At 50.0% G+C, this 14,820-nt stretch overlaps 1 protein-coding gene across 5 annotated transcripts in view; it reads right to left on the bottom strand.

The window, feature by feature from the left end:
* Positions 1 to 14,820, bottom strand: part of DIP2C (disco interacting protein 2 homolog C) — a 251,485-nt gene that overhangs the window by 33,409 nt on the left and 203,256 nt on the right. For 4 of the 5 annotated variants that reach the window (XR_012031074.1, XM_072825983.1, XM_072825984.1 and 1 more), the window contains 2 exons: positions 5,738 to 5,906; positions 3,596 to 3,766 (listed from right to left, as the gene is read on the bottom strand). Coding sequence is in view for 4 of the 5 variants with exons in the window: in XM_072825983.1 (XP_072682084.1) it covers positions 3,596 to 3,766; positions 5,738 to 5,906 (340 nt within the window). In the remaining variant the exon portion in view is untranslated. Of the gene's footprint in view, positions 1 to 3,595; positions 3,767 to 5,737; positions 5,907 to 13,017; positions 14,218 to 14,820 lie in introns of those variants that run through there. The other variant, XM_072825987.1, reaches the window with a different exon arrangement.

Genomic DNA, 14,820 nt, shown 5'->3' with positions numbered 1-14,820 from the left:
ATTTAGATTCTTATACCTGCCCACTTGCATATTTGATAACGCTACATTTGTCAATTTTCAGGATTTTCTCTACACCAGGGTTTCAGGCAGCAGCACAAGCAAGCAGCCGTCACTGTCTGAGCCGTCAGGACACCTTCCGGCATGCTGCCCACCCACACAGCACGGGCCGGACGCAGTACAGTCTCCCGCCCACAGAGACACGCGTCTTCCGGTCGCCCAATTTAGGTCGTACAAAACAGCAGGTGTGACTTAAAATCTAGAGAGAAGGAAACTGCTGAAAACCAGACTGGCTCCTCTGCTGTGTGTGGTCAACTTTGCTTAGACTGTATTCAGAAGCAGCGAAGGTTCTGCCTCCACCTCCCCGCTCCGTCCAGAGGAACCTGACCTCTGCTCTGAACTCAGACTCTTCCCTCCGCAAACAGCTACCTCACCCCCATGTGCTGCAGGAGATCCAACCAGAGAACACTTCTGTTTTCAGGGCCAATGTCTTTTTCCTTTCCTGGACTGGCTACTGGCGCTAACAGTGGGCAGCAAACCCTTGCTTCTCACCAGCAGGGAAGAGCTACAAGTAACACCACAGCCCTGACTTGGTGGAGATTAGTTGCTGCCATGGACTTAACTTCACACAGGAGGCTGGACTCGTAACAAAAAATTGCCTGGTTTCCCCAAAGTGAATTGTATCTGCAGCTAACGGAATCAAATTGTGGTACTTTCACAAGGTGGACTCAGCCATGGGCAGCCATGCGAGGCCCTATCCTGGGTAGTCTGTCACCCAGCGGAGGCTCACAAGCCTCTAGAGGAACAATGACAAGCAGTGGTAGAAAGCATTAAGCAGGAGGGATGAATGCCAGCGGAATTCAGAGCAAGGAAAATACTTGTAGCCCAAGGACTTGGACCTGGAAAGAGACGCAGGATTTTGCCCTGGGAAGACGGCAAGTCCACTTCTGGCCGAGAACAGCGTGGGTCATGGTACCAGAATGTAAGAGCACCAAAGACTCTACGGTGGAGGATGGTGCTTGGTGTCAGACTGTATGAAGTCGGGAGGATGATGGCAGATTCAGAGCGACATCAATGAAAACCATTCTCGTATAGTAAAAACCAGCCCCTAACTTATCTCCACGTAACATTAAAGTCTCACGAATCAGGCACATTTCATTCCGCAGTCATACCAACCTGCCCCCCAAAGACCAGGGAGCCCTCCTCCAAGTGGAAGGTGGGCCCACAACATGGTGCCCAGGCGTGACCGCGGGGCAGAGGGGAGACGCCCCTTCTCCGAACGGGGCTGCTCGAGAAGGCTGGGCAAGCCACCGGCCCACTGGGTGACCAGGATGAACAACCCTCTTGGGGAAACTGTGTGCCCACCGGCCACTTTCACATACGTTGGCAATTCTGCTAATTCTACAATGAAGGGAAACCTAAAATGTTCAGCACCTTTAAACATTTAGGGACAGTATCTGAGATGCAGTGTTATAAATTCCTGTTTTTTCGATATTTTTACATAAAGGGATTAACGGTGATTACTTCTGGGTGGATGGAATGACGGGACTTATTTATATATTATTTGTGTATATAGTTATTGGCTGCTCTGTATTTCCTGATTCATTTTCTAAAATACTCCTTTATAAAAAAGTTCAATCTGTAAGAAATCCAGAAATAGGTTATTTCCCATATTTGTCTACACATTCATAAAGATTCAGTTTTAGTACATTTCACAAATCTTGTTAGGTATTTACTGTGGGCTGGGCCCTCTAGAAACACCTCAGGGAGCAAGAGACGTACCTTTCTGCCCTGACCGAGCACTCCACCTGCGAGTTCGCTATCACCACGCAGGTTGGAGACGTGCACGGACTGACCAGAGACTAAGGTTCTGCTGACCAGCCCTGCTCATGGCCCCTACACTTACTCACTGGCGTCACAGGCACGGCGTGGACAGGCTACCTGTGGGGGAGGTCTTCCCTGACCCCGTGTCCAAGTCGCTCTTCACCCTCCTTCTTGGCTTGTTTTACTGAGAATACTTTACACAACTACGGAAAGATACTCTGTGTTCAGTGTCCACCTCACTGATTAGAAGGAAAAGTTCAATGAGAGTAAAATTGGACTCAGGATGACATAAAGTCACTTGATGCGAGGGGTGTCCCCTGGAGCTGCTGAGGCCCCTGGAGCTGCGGGGACAGGGCTGTGCGGCTGCGGGGAGGCCCCTGGAGCTGCGGGGACAGGGCTGTGCGGCTGCGGGGAGGCCCCTGGAGCTGCGGGGACAGGGCTGTGTGGTTGTGGGGTCCTTCATCAAATACAGTGCACATGCTCACTGCCCCCTCCAAGCCAGAAAGTTCCTGACCTCTGCCTCACCCCTGGTCCTGTCATCCTAGCCAGCAGCTGGAGCCTGCACGCCAGTATCATGGTGTACTTTATCTGTACTCTCAGACACATGGACGTTTCTAGCTAGTTTCAAATGCTAATCATTCAGAAAAAGGAAACTGGGTATAAATGAGTTAAGAATAAACTAAACAAGTGAAAAAACTAAAATGTACAATATTGATTAAAGATAAGGCCAAGTTTGAAAAATAGCGTCATGGCCCAGGATAGTGACATCACTTTGGATGCAGCAGAAATTTTGAAAATAAAAAAAAACCGAGATAAACCCCTTCTATAGATGATGTTTCTCACGCAACCTCATCAGATGGGTCACATCTGGGAGTCCCTTCTCCGCCCAGGTTGGCGGCGAGTCCCGGGGCCTGGAACGCCAGTGAGGACAGGGCTGCCTGGGTGCTTTCCAGGGTCACGCACAGGGTAATAGTGAGCATCTACTTCTGGGGTTGGAAACGGCGGGGGGTGTGGGTGGGGGACAGCAGGTGGGCAGGACAGAGATTGGGAGGCGACCTGTGGGTTGTGCTCGGTTCCATCACCTGCCGTGAGTGGCGTTTTTTCCTGTCACTTTGTTGGAGGAAGTCTGTAGCTGTGCCCTGGGCGGCCTGCTGTGTGTGGCTGGGGAGGGCACGTGGGGATGGCCCTGTCCATCCTCCCAGGCAGCGTCTGCCATGGATCGGGGTGCCGGTGGAAAGGGTTTGAAAGAAAGGATAGTGAAGATGGTCACGAGGGGCCAATGAAGGGAGCGTTTCCAGCCACGGCCACCGTGGCCACCTCACTGCTGGGCCCCACAGACGCCACCTGCAGCCACTATTTCTAGACTGAGCACAGCAGTGAATTCCGGGGCCGGCTGGTGCACTGGGCCTGCTGCCTACACAAGACGCTGTCTATGCTTCTTGCCACCATGAAACGTTTGTCTAGTGCAGAAGCTCTAAAAAGCCTGACTTGGGGTCTGCGCCAACTGCTACTCATGTTAAAACGTTTCAGCACAGACCAAGAACTCTGTGCATGCACCATGGGTGCTGGTCACAGACAAATACAGACTGAAAATAAATGAAGAAAAAGAGAAGAAAACCCACCAGAGAAGTGTGACCAGTCACATGCATTGGATCATCAGGTATCCTGTAAGCATAGCCGAGCATCAGCCACGGAAATGACACTGGCTGTGCCGAGTGCCTGTCACTGAAAAGTCACTCTGACGGGCACACACCTAGATCCCTGTGACACCCACCTGCAAGCAAATCGCCAGGTTCACCCTGCAGCCGAAGGACGTGCTCACGGCCCGTGGGTGGAGACCCAGGTCCTTAAAGAGCTTGGAGAACGACTGGGTGAGCGCTATCCGAGGCCGCTCTTCCGCCACCACCACACACGTGCGCACGCGGGACAGGTCCAGTCCTCGGGCCTGGAGAGAAGGACAGCGGTAAGGTGGCAGCCTTCCAGTGACCAAGCGTGTGACCTCCTCAACCCGACGGGTACAAGCAGCACATGCGCTACCCAGACATTCGTCCCTAGGGCTGTGTGTGTCCACGGCATTAAAGTGTCCCAAGACGTCTGTGTGGAAAAAACCCTACAGGTTCCAGGGGACCAAGGGGCCCCTACAAACCCATCTAAGGTAACAGCGGGACTCAGCAGTGAGGAGGAGCAAGGTCCTGGATAAAATAAAGGACAAGGTCTGGGGAAGCAAGGAAGCTTCTGTACACACCGCTACCAACATGGGCACACGCTGGCCGGAAACAAGAGGACCTGCTTCTAACACAGAATGGAAAAGTAAACACAGGACGCCTCCCAAGTCCCACGAGACTGGAGAGCCCACGGCCAGCTCTGATGGCTGCGCGTGACCAAGCATACTCCAGGGTGTGCACCACGTTGAGTCAGCAAAGGGCAAGTCTCAGAGAGGGACCTCGGTGAGCTGAGCACCAGAGTCTGCGAAGCAGGGGGCTGGGTGGGCAGCGAGCAGGGGTCTCCAGGGATGGACACTGGCTGCAGCATCTGTTCCCCTGACCCCCTGCACTGTGGCCTGGGCTCTGGGGACGGACACTGGCTGGACCGTCTGCCCTTCCGGCCTCCTGCACCGTGGCCTGAGCTCCGGGGATGGACACCGGCTGGACCGTCTGCCCTCCTGGGCCCCTGCACCGTGGCTTGGGCTCTGGAGATGGGCACTGGCTGGACTGTCTGCCCTTCCGGCCCCCTGCACCGTGGCCTGGGCTCTGGGGACGGACAGTGGCTTCTACGCGGTACAGGGACACACAGCCGGGGGGCCTCAGGCTCGCAGAGACCCTGCACAATGTGACTCAGAGCATCACTGGGTGGCACCAAGGCTCCACTTGCGTGTCTGTGTGTTTGGGAGGCAGTGTGGCCTGGGTCTGCAGATGAGGTGCCTGGAGCCAGAGATTCTAAGTTTGGCTCCAGAATTTAGTAAATGTAAGGACCCGGAAAGGGTGCTGAATTTCTCTGTAACTTGAGAGTCTTCATCTCTAAGAACAGTGGTTTCTACGCCAGACGCCTGTTGTAAAGGTTACATGAATCAACACGTCAGCTGCTAAGAAAGCATTTGATCACGTTATTTGTGAAATATACTCATTTTATGAAATAATATAGGTGGATACAAGTAGTAATTACATCTTATATGTTTCTTTTCCTATATGTGTTTATAATTTCATGTAATCATAGATTTACGTGGCTTTAACATTATCTTCTGTTTTCTTGTTCAAGCTTAATGCACTAGGTCTAAATAGGAGAAACTTCAGGAGGTAAGCATAGCACACGAGTATCTGTATGTACGTGGAATATTTGTGCATGCGTCTACACACTCATCTACGTACATGTCATCTGCATATACACAGGGACGTATGTCTGGGTGTGCAAACAATGGACAGTAGCCAGAACGTATGCTGCGACAGGCGATAGGATTACTGCCCGCTCCTTCCCTGGATAAGGACTCTTCACCACGAAAACACGGTGATCAAAATGTTACTGGTTTAAATGGAGAAAGTGTTAATACCTTGTAGGATGCAGACCTACAAATCAGGGTCTTCAAGGAAAACAAAAATGAGAGGCTAAAATCAAGCCTATGACTTGAACACCAACATCAGAGTTGAAGGAGCTTCACTGAACAAGTGAACTCACCAACGGAAGAGCAAGCTTTTGAGGGCAGGCGAGGGAATCACGGGCATCGGGAGCACACCCCGACCTGTCACCTTTGTGGGCGATTATTCACCTTATAAAATCAAGTTTTCACTTGAAATCAGTTTTGTGAGCTCCAGGTGATAGCGGACTATCCCTCAACTCTTGTAATGACTTTAACCACGGGAGCCCCTCCCATGCCCTGGGCCGCGTGCTCCCCGGGCGCCCCGAGGCCCTGGCCACAACTTACCTTGAGGGATTCCGTCTGCGAGCCCAGCCCCTTGGTACACAGCTCCATCACCGAGTAGGAGCAGAACGTGTCCCGGACTTTGTACTGGCTCACGGCAAGAAGCCACAAGGCAGGGTTGGTTTCCAGCTCAGAAGGCGGAATGAGGATGGACTGGTGGCCGGAGTACACGCTGCAGAGACAGATGGGAGGGGCTGCGTGAGGCCAGGGCCACGGGACTCCCCCGAGCCTAGGGAACGCCTGCTGCCCGCCGGCGGGAGCCCCCCAGGTTCGCAAATACAAAATCAATGTGTGTTCACGAAAACCTTCTGCAAAAACCCAAGACAACCACAGGGTCTTGTTCCACGGCTGTGTGTTTGGGCCGCGTCTGAACCCTCCAGCACTGTGAGGCTGTCAGGGGTCTCTCAAAGCTGCTGTATTTGCAAATGTGGGGAGCACGGGGATGCATTTATAAAGATGTACGTGTTCTTCAGAGGAATGTCTAACCAAGTCCTTTGTCTGTTTTTTTTTAATGTAACTGCTACACCAGCTGCGGGGCTCGACCTCACGACCCTGAGATGAGTTGCATGCTCCACCGACTGAGCCAGCCAGGCGCCCTGCCCTTTTTTTTTTTTTTTTTTAATAATTGGCTTTTACTGCATCACTGAAGGAAGAATCTTAAACTCCTATGCATTTAAACCACGTGTGAAAGTCCTCCAATGGTAGTTCGCTGCTAGAGCTGTGCACACGCACACACGTGTCTCATGTGTTGTGGTGAGACCTCGTAATGCCCTGCTGCTACTTTTGCTTCGCTGCTTTAAGCTAATATATAAGCCAGGAAAGGCAGTTAATCTGATCACCTATGAAGGAACAGAAGTAAAAGACAACATTGTACTTTACGCACTATTTACACACATGCTGTATTAAATACGCTCAAGCATCTCAAGGCTGTTACCTTCGTGCGTAACTCAAGTCCATGTAAACCAATTTCTCCTCTTAAATGAACGTACTTCCTCTGGGGAGGGGAGAGTGGGAACTTGGTTCCGCCCTTCCTTCCACTGCTCAGGGTGCTGGCTGGGCAAGGGGAAATCACACGCGGGAACTTTAGCAAGCAACCCACTGGCTCTTGGGGCACGTTATGATAAACACCACTTAAAGACGCTGCTTTTGCGTCAGAAAGTGCCTCAGCCCGTCACTTTGCAGCCCTCAGATGTCCCTCGAGGAAGGACCTGGCTGTGACGCCCTGTGAGGGCTCAGGCCCCGCCGTGACTGGAGAGCTGCTGTGCACCTTCACAGGTGTGACCCCCTGCACCCCTATGCACCCTTCTGCTGCTAATGCCAGTCCTGATGGCTTTCAGAGGCTCCTGTCTCGTGTTTAAAATGATAGACATCTGCTTTCCAGGGGTCATACGCCCCCAATTTGGAATGTTTTAGGAAGAATACAGTATTTTTAGACTAATGAAAGGGGTTTGTTGGCAGATGTCTTCTCACTTGGGTTCTCAAGATGGATTCCACAAAACTCACATCCAAGACACGTGTGTAGAGGAAGACAGCAGGACACATAACCACCTTAGTCTGACCCGAGGCTAGTGCAGAGAAGCAAGCGCACGCAGCAGAGCGTGGGCATGGGCTGCGTGGCAGGGGGGGCGACGGGCACGTCTCTGCCCCACGTGTCTGCTTCCAGGACACTCTTGCTCATCTCTGCAGAATGTGACAAACACACCAAACCCCTCGCCTGGAAACACCCCACCATACATCCCTTCTCCAGACCACAAGTTCTTATACTCAGAACTGAGGTCCTCTCTGCTATTGGTCACAACCCAGACAATCGACAACCAGCGTGTGCGGAGAAAACCTAAGTGTTACTCGAGGAAGGTATCTGATAATCACGGGGGAGCTGACTTTTAAGTGGTAGTCTCCGAACAAGAATGTATGGATTTTATTTAATCCTTCAGAGTAAGGAAGTCTGAGAACAGTCTATGGGACTATCCTTTTTTTTTTTTTTTAAAGATTTTTATTCATAGAGATGCAGAGAGAGAGACAGAGAGAGACAGACAGAGAGAGGCAGAGACACAGGCAGAGGGAGAAGCAGGCTCCACGCAGAGCCCGAAGCGGGACTTGATCCAGGGTCTCCAGGATCATGCCCTGGGCTGCAGGCGGCGCTAAACTGCTGCACCACCGGGGCTGCTTAAGAGACTATCCTGAACTGAGAAGCGAATCAGAACCGGTCTGAGTCAAGCTGGAAGGAAAGCTGAAGAGCTCTGAGGATGCACTGCTATTCCCAGTAACGGGCAGAAAGGATGGTCGTACCCACAACTTTCGAATTTCTTTTAAAATCCTGCTGCCCCCAGAGCGGCATGCTCCAGTGGGGCCCCCGGAGAAGCCCAGCAACATACCTGATGGTTAACGCATCAAAATCAGGGAAGATCCCACTCCCAAGACCAAAATTCTGCCAGTTTTTCCCTAAGATTCGTCCTTGAGAAATGAACTTTGGTCATTAAAGATCACTTTCTACTAAGATCGTTCAAAGGCCAGCAAGCACGACAAGTCTGTCCGGGTCCCAAAGTCCCGACTCCTCTTCCCACGCTGCCTGTGAGCTGTCTGCGGCCACTGTTGCAAGCGACATCCCACCAGACAACCTTTGAGGATGAATGTAGCCTGGAGTTCGCAGTTTGTGAAAAGAAACTTTCATCCAGAAGTTCTTATATCCAGAACCTAGGTCCTTTTTTTTTTCTTTAAAACTTTATGTATTTATTCATGAAAGATGGAGAGTGAGGCAGAGACACAGGCAGAAGGGAGAAGCAGGCTCCATGCGGGGAGCCCGACACGGGACTTGATCCCGGGACCCCGGGGTCATGCCCTGAGCCGAAGGCAGATGCTCACCCGCTGAGCCACCCGGGTGTCCCTAGGACCAAGGTCCTTAAAATCTGTTTCTATCTGATGTAGGAAGCTGGGATGTCTTATTTTGTCCTCACCCTTGAAGCATACTGTGTTATTTTCAAAGTAACCTTCTAAGAATTACACACTTGGGGGCTGAAACAAGCCAAACATCCCCCTGGCTGCACCCCTATGTCCTGGGGCCAAATGATGCCACCCTGTGTAGACCCAGAGGTCCCACGGGCTGTTCCTGGAGACAATTCCCCGGGGCCATGAGGCACAATGCTCTGTGCTGAGAGCCTCTCCCCAGCGATGGGCAGCCCCGGGGACGTGGACACTCACACACGGCTCTCCCACATGGCCCCCTGACGCACACTGAGGTTTCGTCTTGCGATTGTGGGCACCGTCTCACTGTCTGCCCCTTGCACCACAGCCTTCAGACCTCCCCCCTCAGCACACGCACACCCGCGGCTACTGTGAGTTAGAGTCCTGGGTAGCCGATGTGTTAACTCCAGCATGAAGGAGGGACAAACATGACAGAAGTTACCTCTGCTAAGCGGACATTAGAAGAACAATCTCAGGGCCAAACTGAGAGCGAATATGGGATCACGTTCCAGGCAACAGCCCAAGGTCCAACAGGCCGGCACACGACGCCCCTCATCCGTCAGTTACCCACCAGGAAGCACGTGTCCGCTCCTCAGTGAACGGATGTTATTCCACCTGTTCCGGACTCAGGGTTAATTGTACAACCTCAGGGATCCCTGGGGGGCTCAGCGGTTTGACGCCTGCCTTTGGCCCAGGGCGCGATCCTGGGGTCCCGGGATCGAGTCCCACGTCAGGCTCCCGGCATGGAGCCTGTTTCTCCCTCTGCCTGTGTCTCTGCCTACGTCTATCATGAATAAACAAATAAAATATTAAAAAAGACTGTACAACCTCATTAGATCTCCCCACAGGATTTTTATCGAGGCTCACATTTATGCAGCCGCAGCTTCTCACCAAGGATTCTCACATTTCAGCACCAGGTTCCAAACACGTTTGGGGACATCTGAGCCAGTAACTTAGGGAATCAACGGGCTGGTTAAACCTTATGACATTCCTCTTGATGAGGACAATTTATCGTTTCTGTATCGTTCCAAAGGTTTTACTTTGTAAATACTATCGTAAGGAGATCCAAAATGCAGAAAATTAAATACAGAACAGTCACGACTAGCTTTCTCAAAAACATCCATCCGGATTCGCCATCTGCTTGAGCAGAACCCCTCCCACATGAAACGACTGGGGTCCCCTGCGTGGATTCAAGGCTAGAGAATGAGAGACCTGCACACACGCTCGTGAGCACCAAGTATGGTGTGCCTCACGCCCACCAACAGGATCAAGTCAACATTAAGAAAAAAATCAACAAGACTCGATCACAGAGGACAAAAAACCCGACTCACGGATTTCCTCTCCGCCCTTTCCTTGCTCACCCCAACAGATGTCCATTAATTGTTTCCTTTACTAACCAGCACCGATTTCTTGGCAATGGCTACAGACGCTTTCACTGACTAAACAACCCCACTGAGAAGCAGGTTGCTTCCACTGAAGATGATTATTTTCTGAGAATTCCTGGAACCTGAACTATTCTAGTTTAGATGCAAACTTCAGGCAGAACAACATGATTAGAAAGACATGTGGGGAGTGTTTTCTCCACGTCGGTGGCCGGCCTCTTCGTTCTCCTGATGGAGAAGTTTGTAGCGCGGGGATGCTACTCTCGTGATGTCCACCCTACCACAGACTGTGCTTTGGCGTCGTATCTAAGAAGCCCCTGCCGGTCATCCAGAACGCTCCCTTCTAGATCTGCAGTTTTACAGTTCACACTTGGGTCTATGATCCATTTGAGCTAATTTCTGTGACGACTTAAGGTCTGCGCCTACACCCGGTTTCTGGCATCTGGACGCCTGGTTTGAAGAGACCATCTTTACTGTGATGGACGGTCTCTGCTTCTCTATCAAATGTCAGTCTATCTCCAGGTTTCTGCACCACCAAGCGTGAACCCTGACGTAAATAACGGACACTGGTCCATTATGATGATGCATCAATGAGGGGCCTAGATTAAAACAAACAAAAAAAATCCCCTCGGGCGCAGGCTGATAACGGGGGAGCCCAAGCCTGTGTGGCATAGGAGGTGCATGGGAAATCTCTGTAGCTCCCACTCAATTTTGTTGCAAATTTCAAACTGTTCTGAAAAATAAAGTCTTAAAAAAATAAAAACACAGCTGACTAGGAAGGAAAAAAGGACATTTGGATGAAATAAAATTTCACACTCATAATTTAGTGATTCCAGATTATGAACCAGAGAAAATACACAAAATACCGGAAACTATCAGAACTTGGGCACTCTGAGCAAGGCAGGTGCACGGGTCGCGAAGGCACGTGTCACTGTCTCGACTTGCCACCTCAGAACCCCATGACAGGCTGCGCTCACCTTCTGTAGGGTGCACACGCCACAAAATCCACTCCGTGGGAAGCACAGAACCGAAAGGCTTTCACTATGTTCGCAGAGCCGCATCGCACCCGCCCGACGCCCAGTCCTGGGGGCACCTGTGCTCACCTGTGGACTCCAGCCCCAACCAACCACTGCTCTACTTCCCGTCTGTAGCTTTGCTTTCCCAGATGTTTCACAGAAATAGCTCATATGATACAATCACAAACGTGTGGGTCCTTTGAGTGGCTTCTTTCTTGTAGTGTGATGTCCAGAGTTTATCCACGCTGGAGCTGTATCCACCGTAAGGACGTGCACATACACGGTTTACCCTTTCACCAGCTGGCGCACATGTGGATTATCTTTCTTGTTTTTGCAAAGGCTGCTACGGACCTTTCACACATCACATTTTTGGGTGTTTTCCCTTTGTTCTGGCAGATGCCGAGGAGTGGCGTTGCTGGGTCGTACTGTGCATTTAATTTTTAAGAACATGCCAGACTGTGGTTTCACCATCTTACATTCCTGTCAAAGATGTAGGGGAACTTCAGTTTCTGCACATCCTTGGTTACTGTTGCCTTGTGGTGTCGTTTCGAAACCAGAAAATGCAAGTTCTCCAACCTTATTTTCTGGGGTTTGTGGTTGTATCTGTTCAGTGAGTATGAAGTGTTATCTCACTACTTTAGTTTGCCTTTCCCTAAATGAATAAGCAACTTCATGTGCTAATTGGTTACACGGGATTTTTGGTGAAATGTCTATTCAAACCTGTTGCCCATTTTTTGATTACGTCGTGTGTCGTATTCTTGGCTTTTGAGAGTTCGCTTTACATCTGGTTGGAAGGACTATCAGGTTATGATCTACACAGATTCCTGCCCAGTCCGTGGCTTGTATTTCCAACTTTCTTAATAGTGTCATTTGCGAAGCCACATTCATTCACTGTTTCTCTTAGGAACTGCACCTCTGGCACCGTATCTAAGAACCCTAACTCACGATGCCACCTCAGAACCTCAGAACCCCATGACAGGCTGCGCTTGCCTTCTGTGGGGTGTATATCCCATAAAATCCACCCCGTGGGAAGCACAGAACTCAAAGGCTTTTACTACGTTTGCAGAGCTGTATCACACCCCCCAACGCCCACATCCTTTATCACGATGATAAAGACTAATTCCTCGGGACGCCTGGGTGGTTCAGTGGTTGAGTGTCTGCCTTTGCCTCACGTTGTGATCCTGGGGTCCTGGGATTGAGTCCCACATCAAGTCCCTGCAGGGAGCCTGTGTCTCCCTCTGCCTGTGCCTCTGCTTCTCTGTGTGTCTCTCATGAATAAATAAAGTCTTTAAAAAAAAAAAAAAGACTAATTCCTTTAAAGCTAAAACTTTAAGTTTTAGCTCCTACATCCAAATCTGCACCCATGGTGAGTTTATCAATGCAAAATAAAAGTTTACTCTTTGCAGGTGAACATCCAACATCCCCAAGCGTCATTTGTCGAAAATACTACCCTTTCATCACTGAGCTGCCTTGGTATGACTGTTGAGAAATGAAGTGACCACGCGCAGGTGGTCACCGCAGTTCCTGGCTCTCCATTCTGTTTCATTGGCTGTGTTTCCTGCATCGGCCTTCCCGCTACCTTTACACCAACACCGCACTGTCCTGGTTACTGCAGTTAAGTGCTCAAGTTGGGAGTCTGTTTTCTGACTTTGCTATTCTATTCAAAAATTGTTTTGGATATTGTGGATTCTTTTTTTGTATGTTAGGATAGAGATGTCAATTTCTGCCAAGGGGAAAAAAACAAAACTTGCTGAGATTTTGACAGGAATTACATTAAATCTCTAGATCTATTTGTGGAGAATTTCCATTTTAACAATATTGAAACATCTAACCCATGAAGATCAACTATCTAAAATGCTTTTTAAGGCATATTTGATCTTAAAGAAATTTGGAAACCATTGTGACATGATTCTTAGAAAAACAATTTTATGACTGAATGGAATTTTATTTTAATTTTTTAAAAAGATTTTATTCATTTATTCATAAGAGACAGAGAGAGAGAGAGGCAGAGAGACAGGCAGGGAGAAGCAGGCTTCATGCAGGGAGCCCGATGCGGGACTTGATCCCGGGTCTCCAGGATCAGGCCCTGGGCTGAAGGTGGCATAAAACCGCTGAGCCACCCGGGCATCCCCTGAATGAAGTTATGAAAAACTATTTGTATTAAACTTTTTAGAAATGTGGAAACAATCCCAACATTATATACAAGTTCTAGGTAGAAATAACTTTTCCCCTCTTGAATCATTTGAGGTCACTGACCTGATGTCCCATCAACTCCAAATATGTCAGCAGGTACTTACAGTGAATAAGTTTATTTTTCTCCATAAAGCCAATTACAACATCAAAATCGGGAAACATACATTTCTTCCACCTGTCGGACCCTTCAAGTCTGCTGGCTGTCCTGACGGTATCTTTCACAGAGATGCACCCGCTGATGCCATCAGCCTGCCCGGTGGGGTCCTCAGCGCTCTGTGACCCTGACCCTGGCATTCGTGGTTGCAGACAGCAGCGCCCCTGCACACCCCTCAGGTTGGGTCTACGGCTCCAAGTGTGTTTGTTAGGAAGACCCTGGACGGGATGCCATTCCCCTCACTGCAACCCTCTGGGTGACACACAACGGCCTGTCTTGGCCACAAAGGGTCTCTCCCATCCTTTATAGTTAACAACTATTTCCTAGATGTCTACTCTCGCAATCAAGCTTTCAATCGGTTCATCTGAATAGTGAGATCATTTATTTTACTCAAAGTGTTCTCTCTCATCATCTTTACTCTGATGCTGAAATCCCCCCAATTTGGCTAGTGAGAGTCCCCTGAGGGACACGGCCCATCCTACCCGAGTGCTTTCTTGCACAAAGAGACATTCAGATTCATGTGGCGCGCTTCCTGTCCCAGCCCTGAAATCAGCCCCGCCTGGAGGAACACTCGCTGTCTGGGAGGACGCCCTATTCCCAGAGCTGGACGGTGCTGGCGTTCTCACCGCTCCTGGGTGGACGCTCCCGGGGCAGTTCTTAAGCAGGTCTGTTTGGATCTGTGTCTACAGAGGACTTCAGAAGCAAGACGTTGAGGTATCACGTATTCATTTTTAGTGCCGCAGGCGCAATCCAGAGAATGCTGTAATTTCATGACTTCTAAAAGAATTTGAAGATGTTCATTAGGTAAGGGCTCCTTATAAGCCATTCAAGAGCCCCGACTGCACCCCACACGTAACCTCCTTTCCCATCAGTCGCTCTGTCCGTGTCACAAGCATGAGGCTCCACAAGCCAGAGGGACGGGAAAGCACCGCATCCACTGGCCTCGGCTTTACCGGCACCTTTGCCAACACACAGTCCCCTATAAAGTTGGTGCTTTGGGACAGGCTTCTTTCTCAGTCAGCCAAGGGTCACTGCTGGAATGCTGTATTCTTAACTATTCCCCCACCCCCCAAAAAAATTACCCACTATGCTACTGCATTTTACAGCGAGGCAAAAATCATTAAATATTTTAATTTAATTCAATTTGCTCTCTTGGAAAGTTTAATTGTTCTAATTAGAATAAATGCCAGTGTTGTTCAAAAACACAGGACTGGATTTTCATCTGACTTAATACTATTAAATATTACAAATGCATAATAACTATTTCCCAAAGTGCATTTAAAGACACAAGAGAGGGCAGCCTGGGTGGCTCAGGGGTTTAGCGCCGCCTTCAGCCCAGGGCGTGACCCCCGGGTCCTGGGATCGAGTCCTGTGTTCGGC

The sequence above is a fragment of the Canis lupus genome, chromosome 5 (assembly GCF_048164855.1).
Source record: "Canis lupus baileyi chromosome 5, mCanLup2.hap1, whole genome shotgun sequence".
Taxonomy (NCBI): domain Eukaryota; kingdom Metazoa; phylum Chordata; class Mammalia; order Carnivora; family Canidae; genus Canis; species Canis lupus.
The sequence above is the reverse complement of the archived record's forward strand: the minus strand, read 5'-3'. Positions and strand labels throughout refer to the sequence as shown.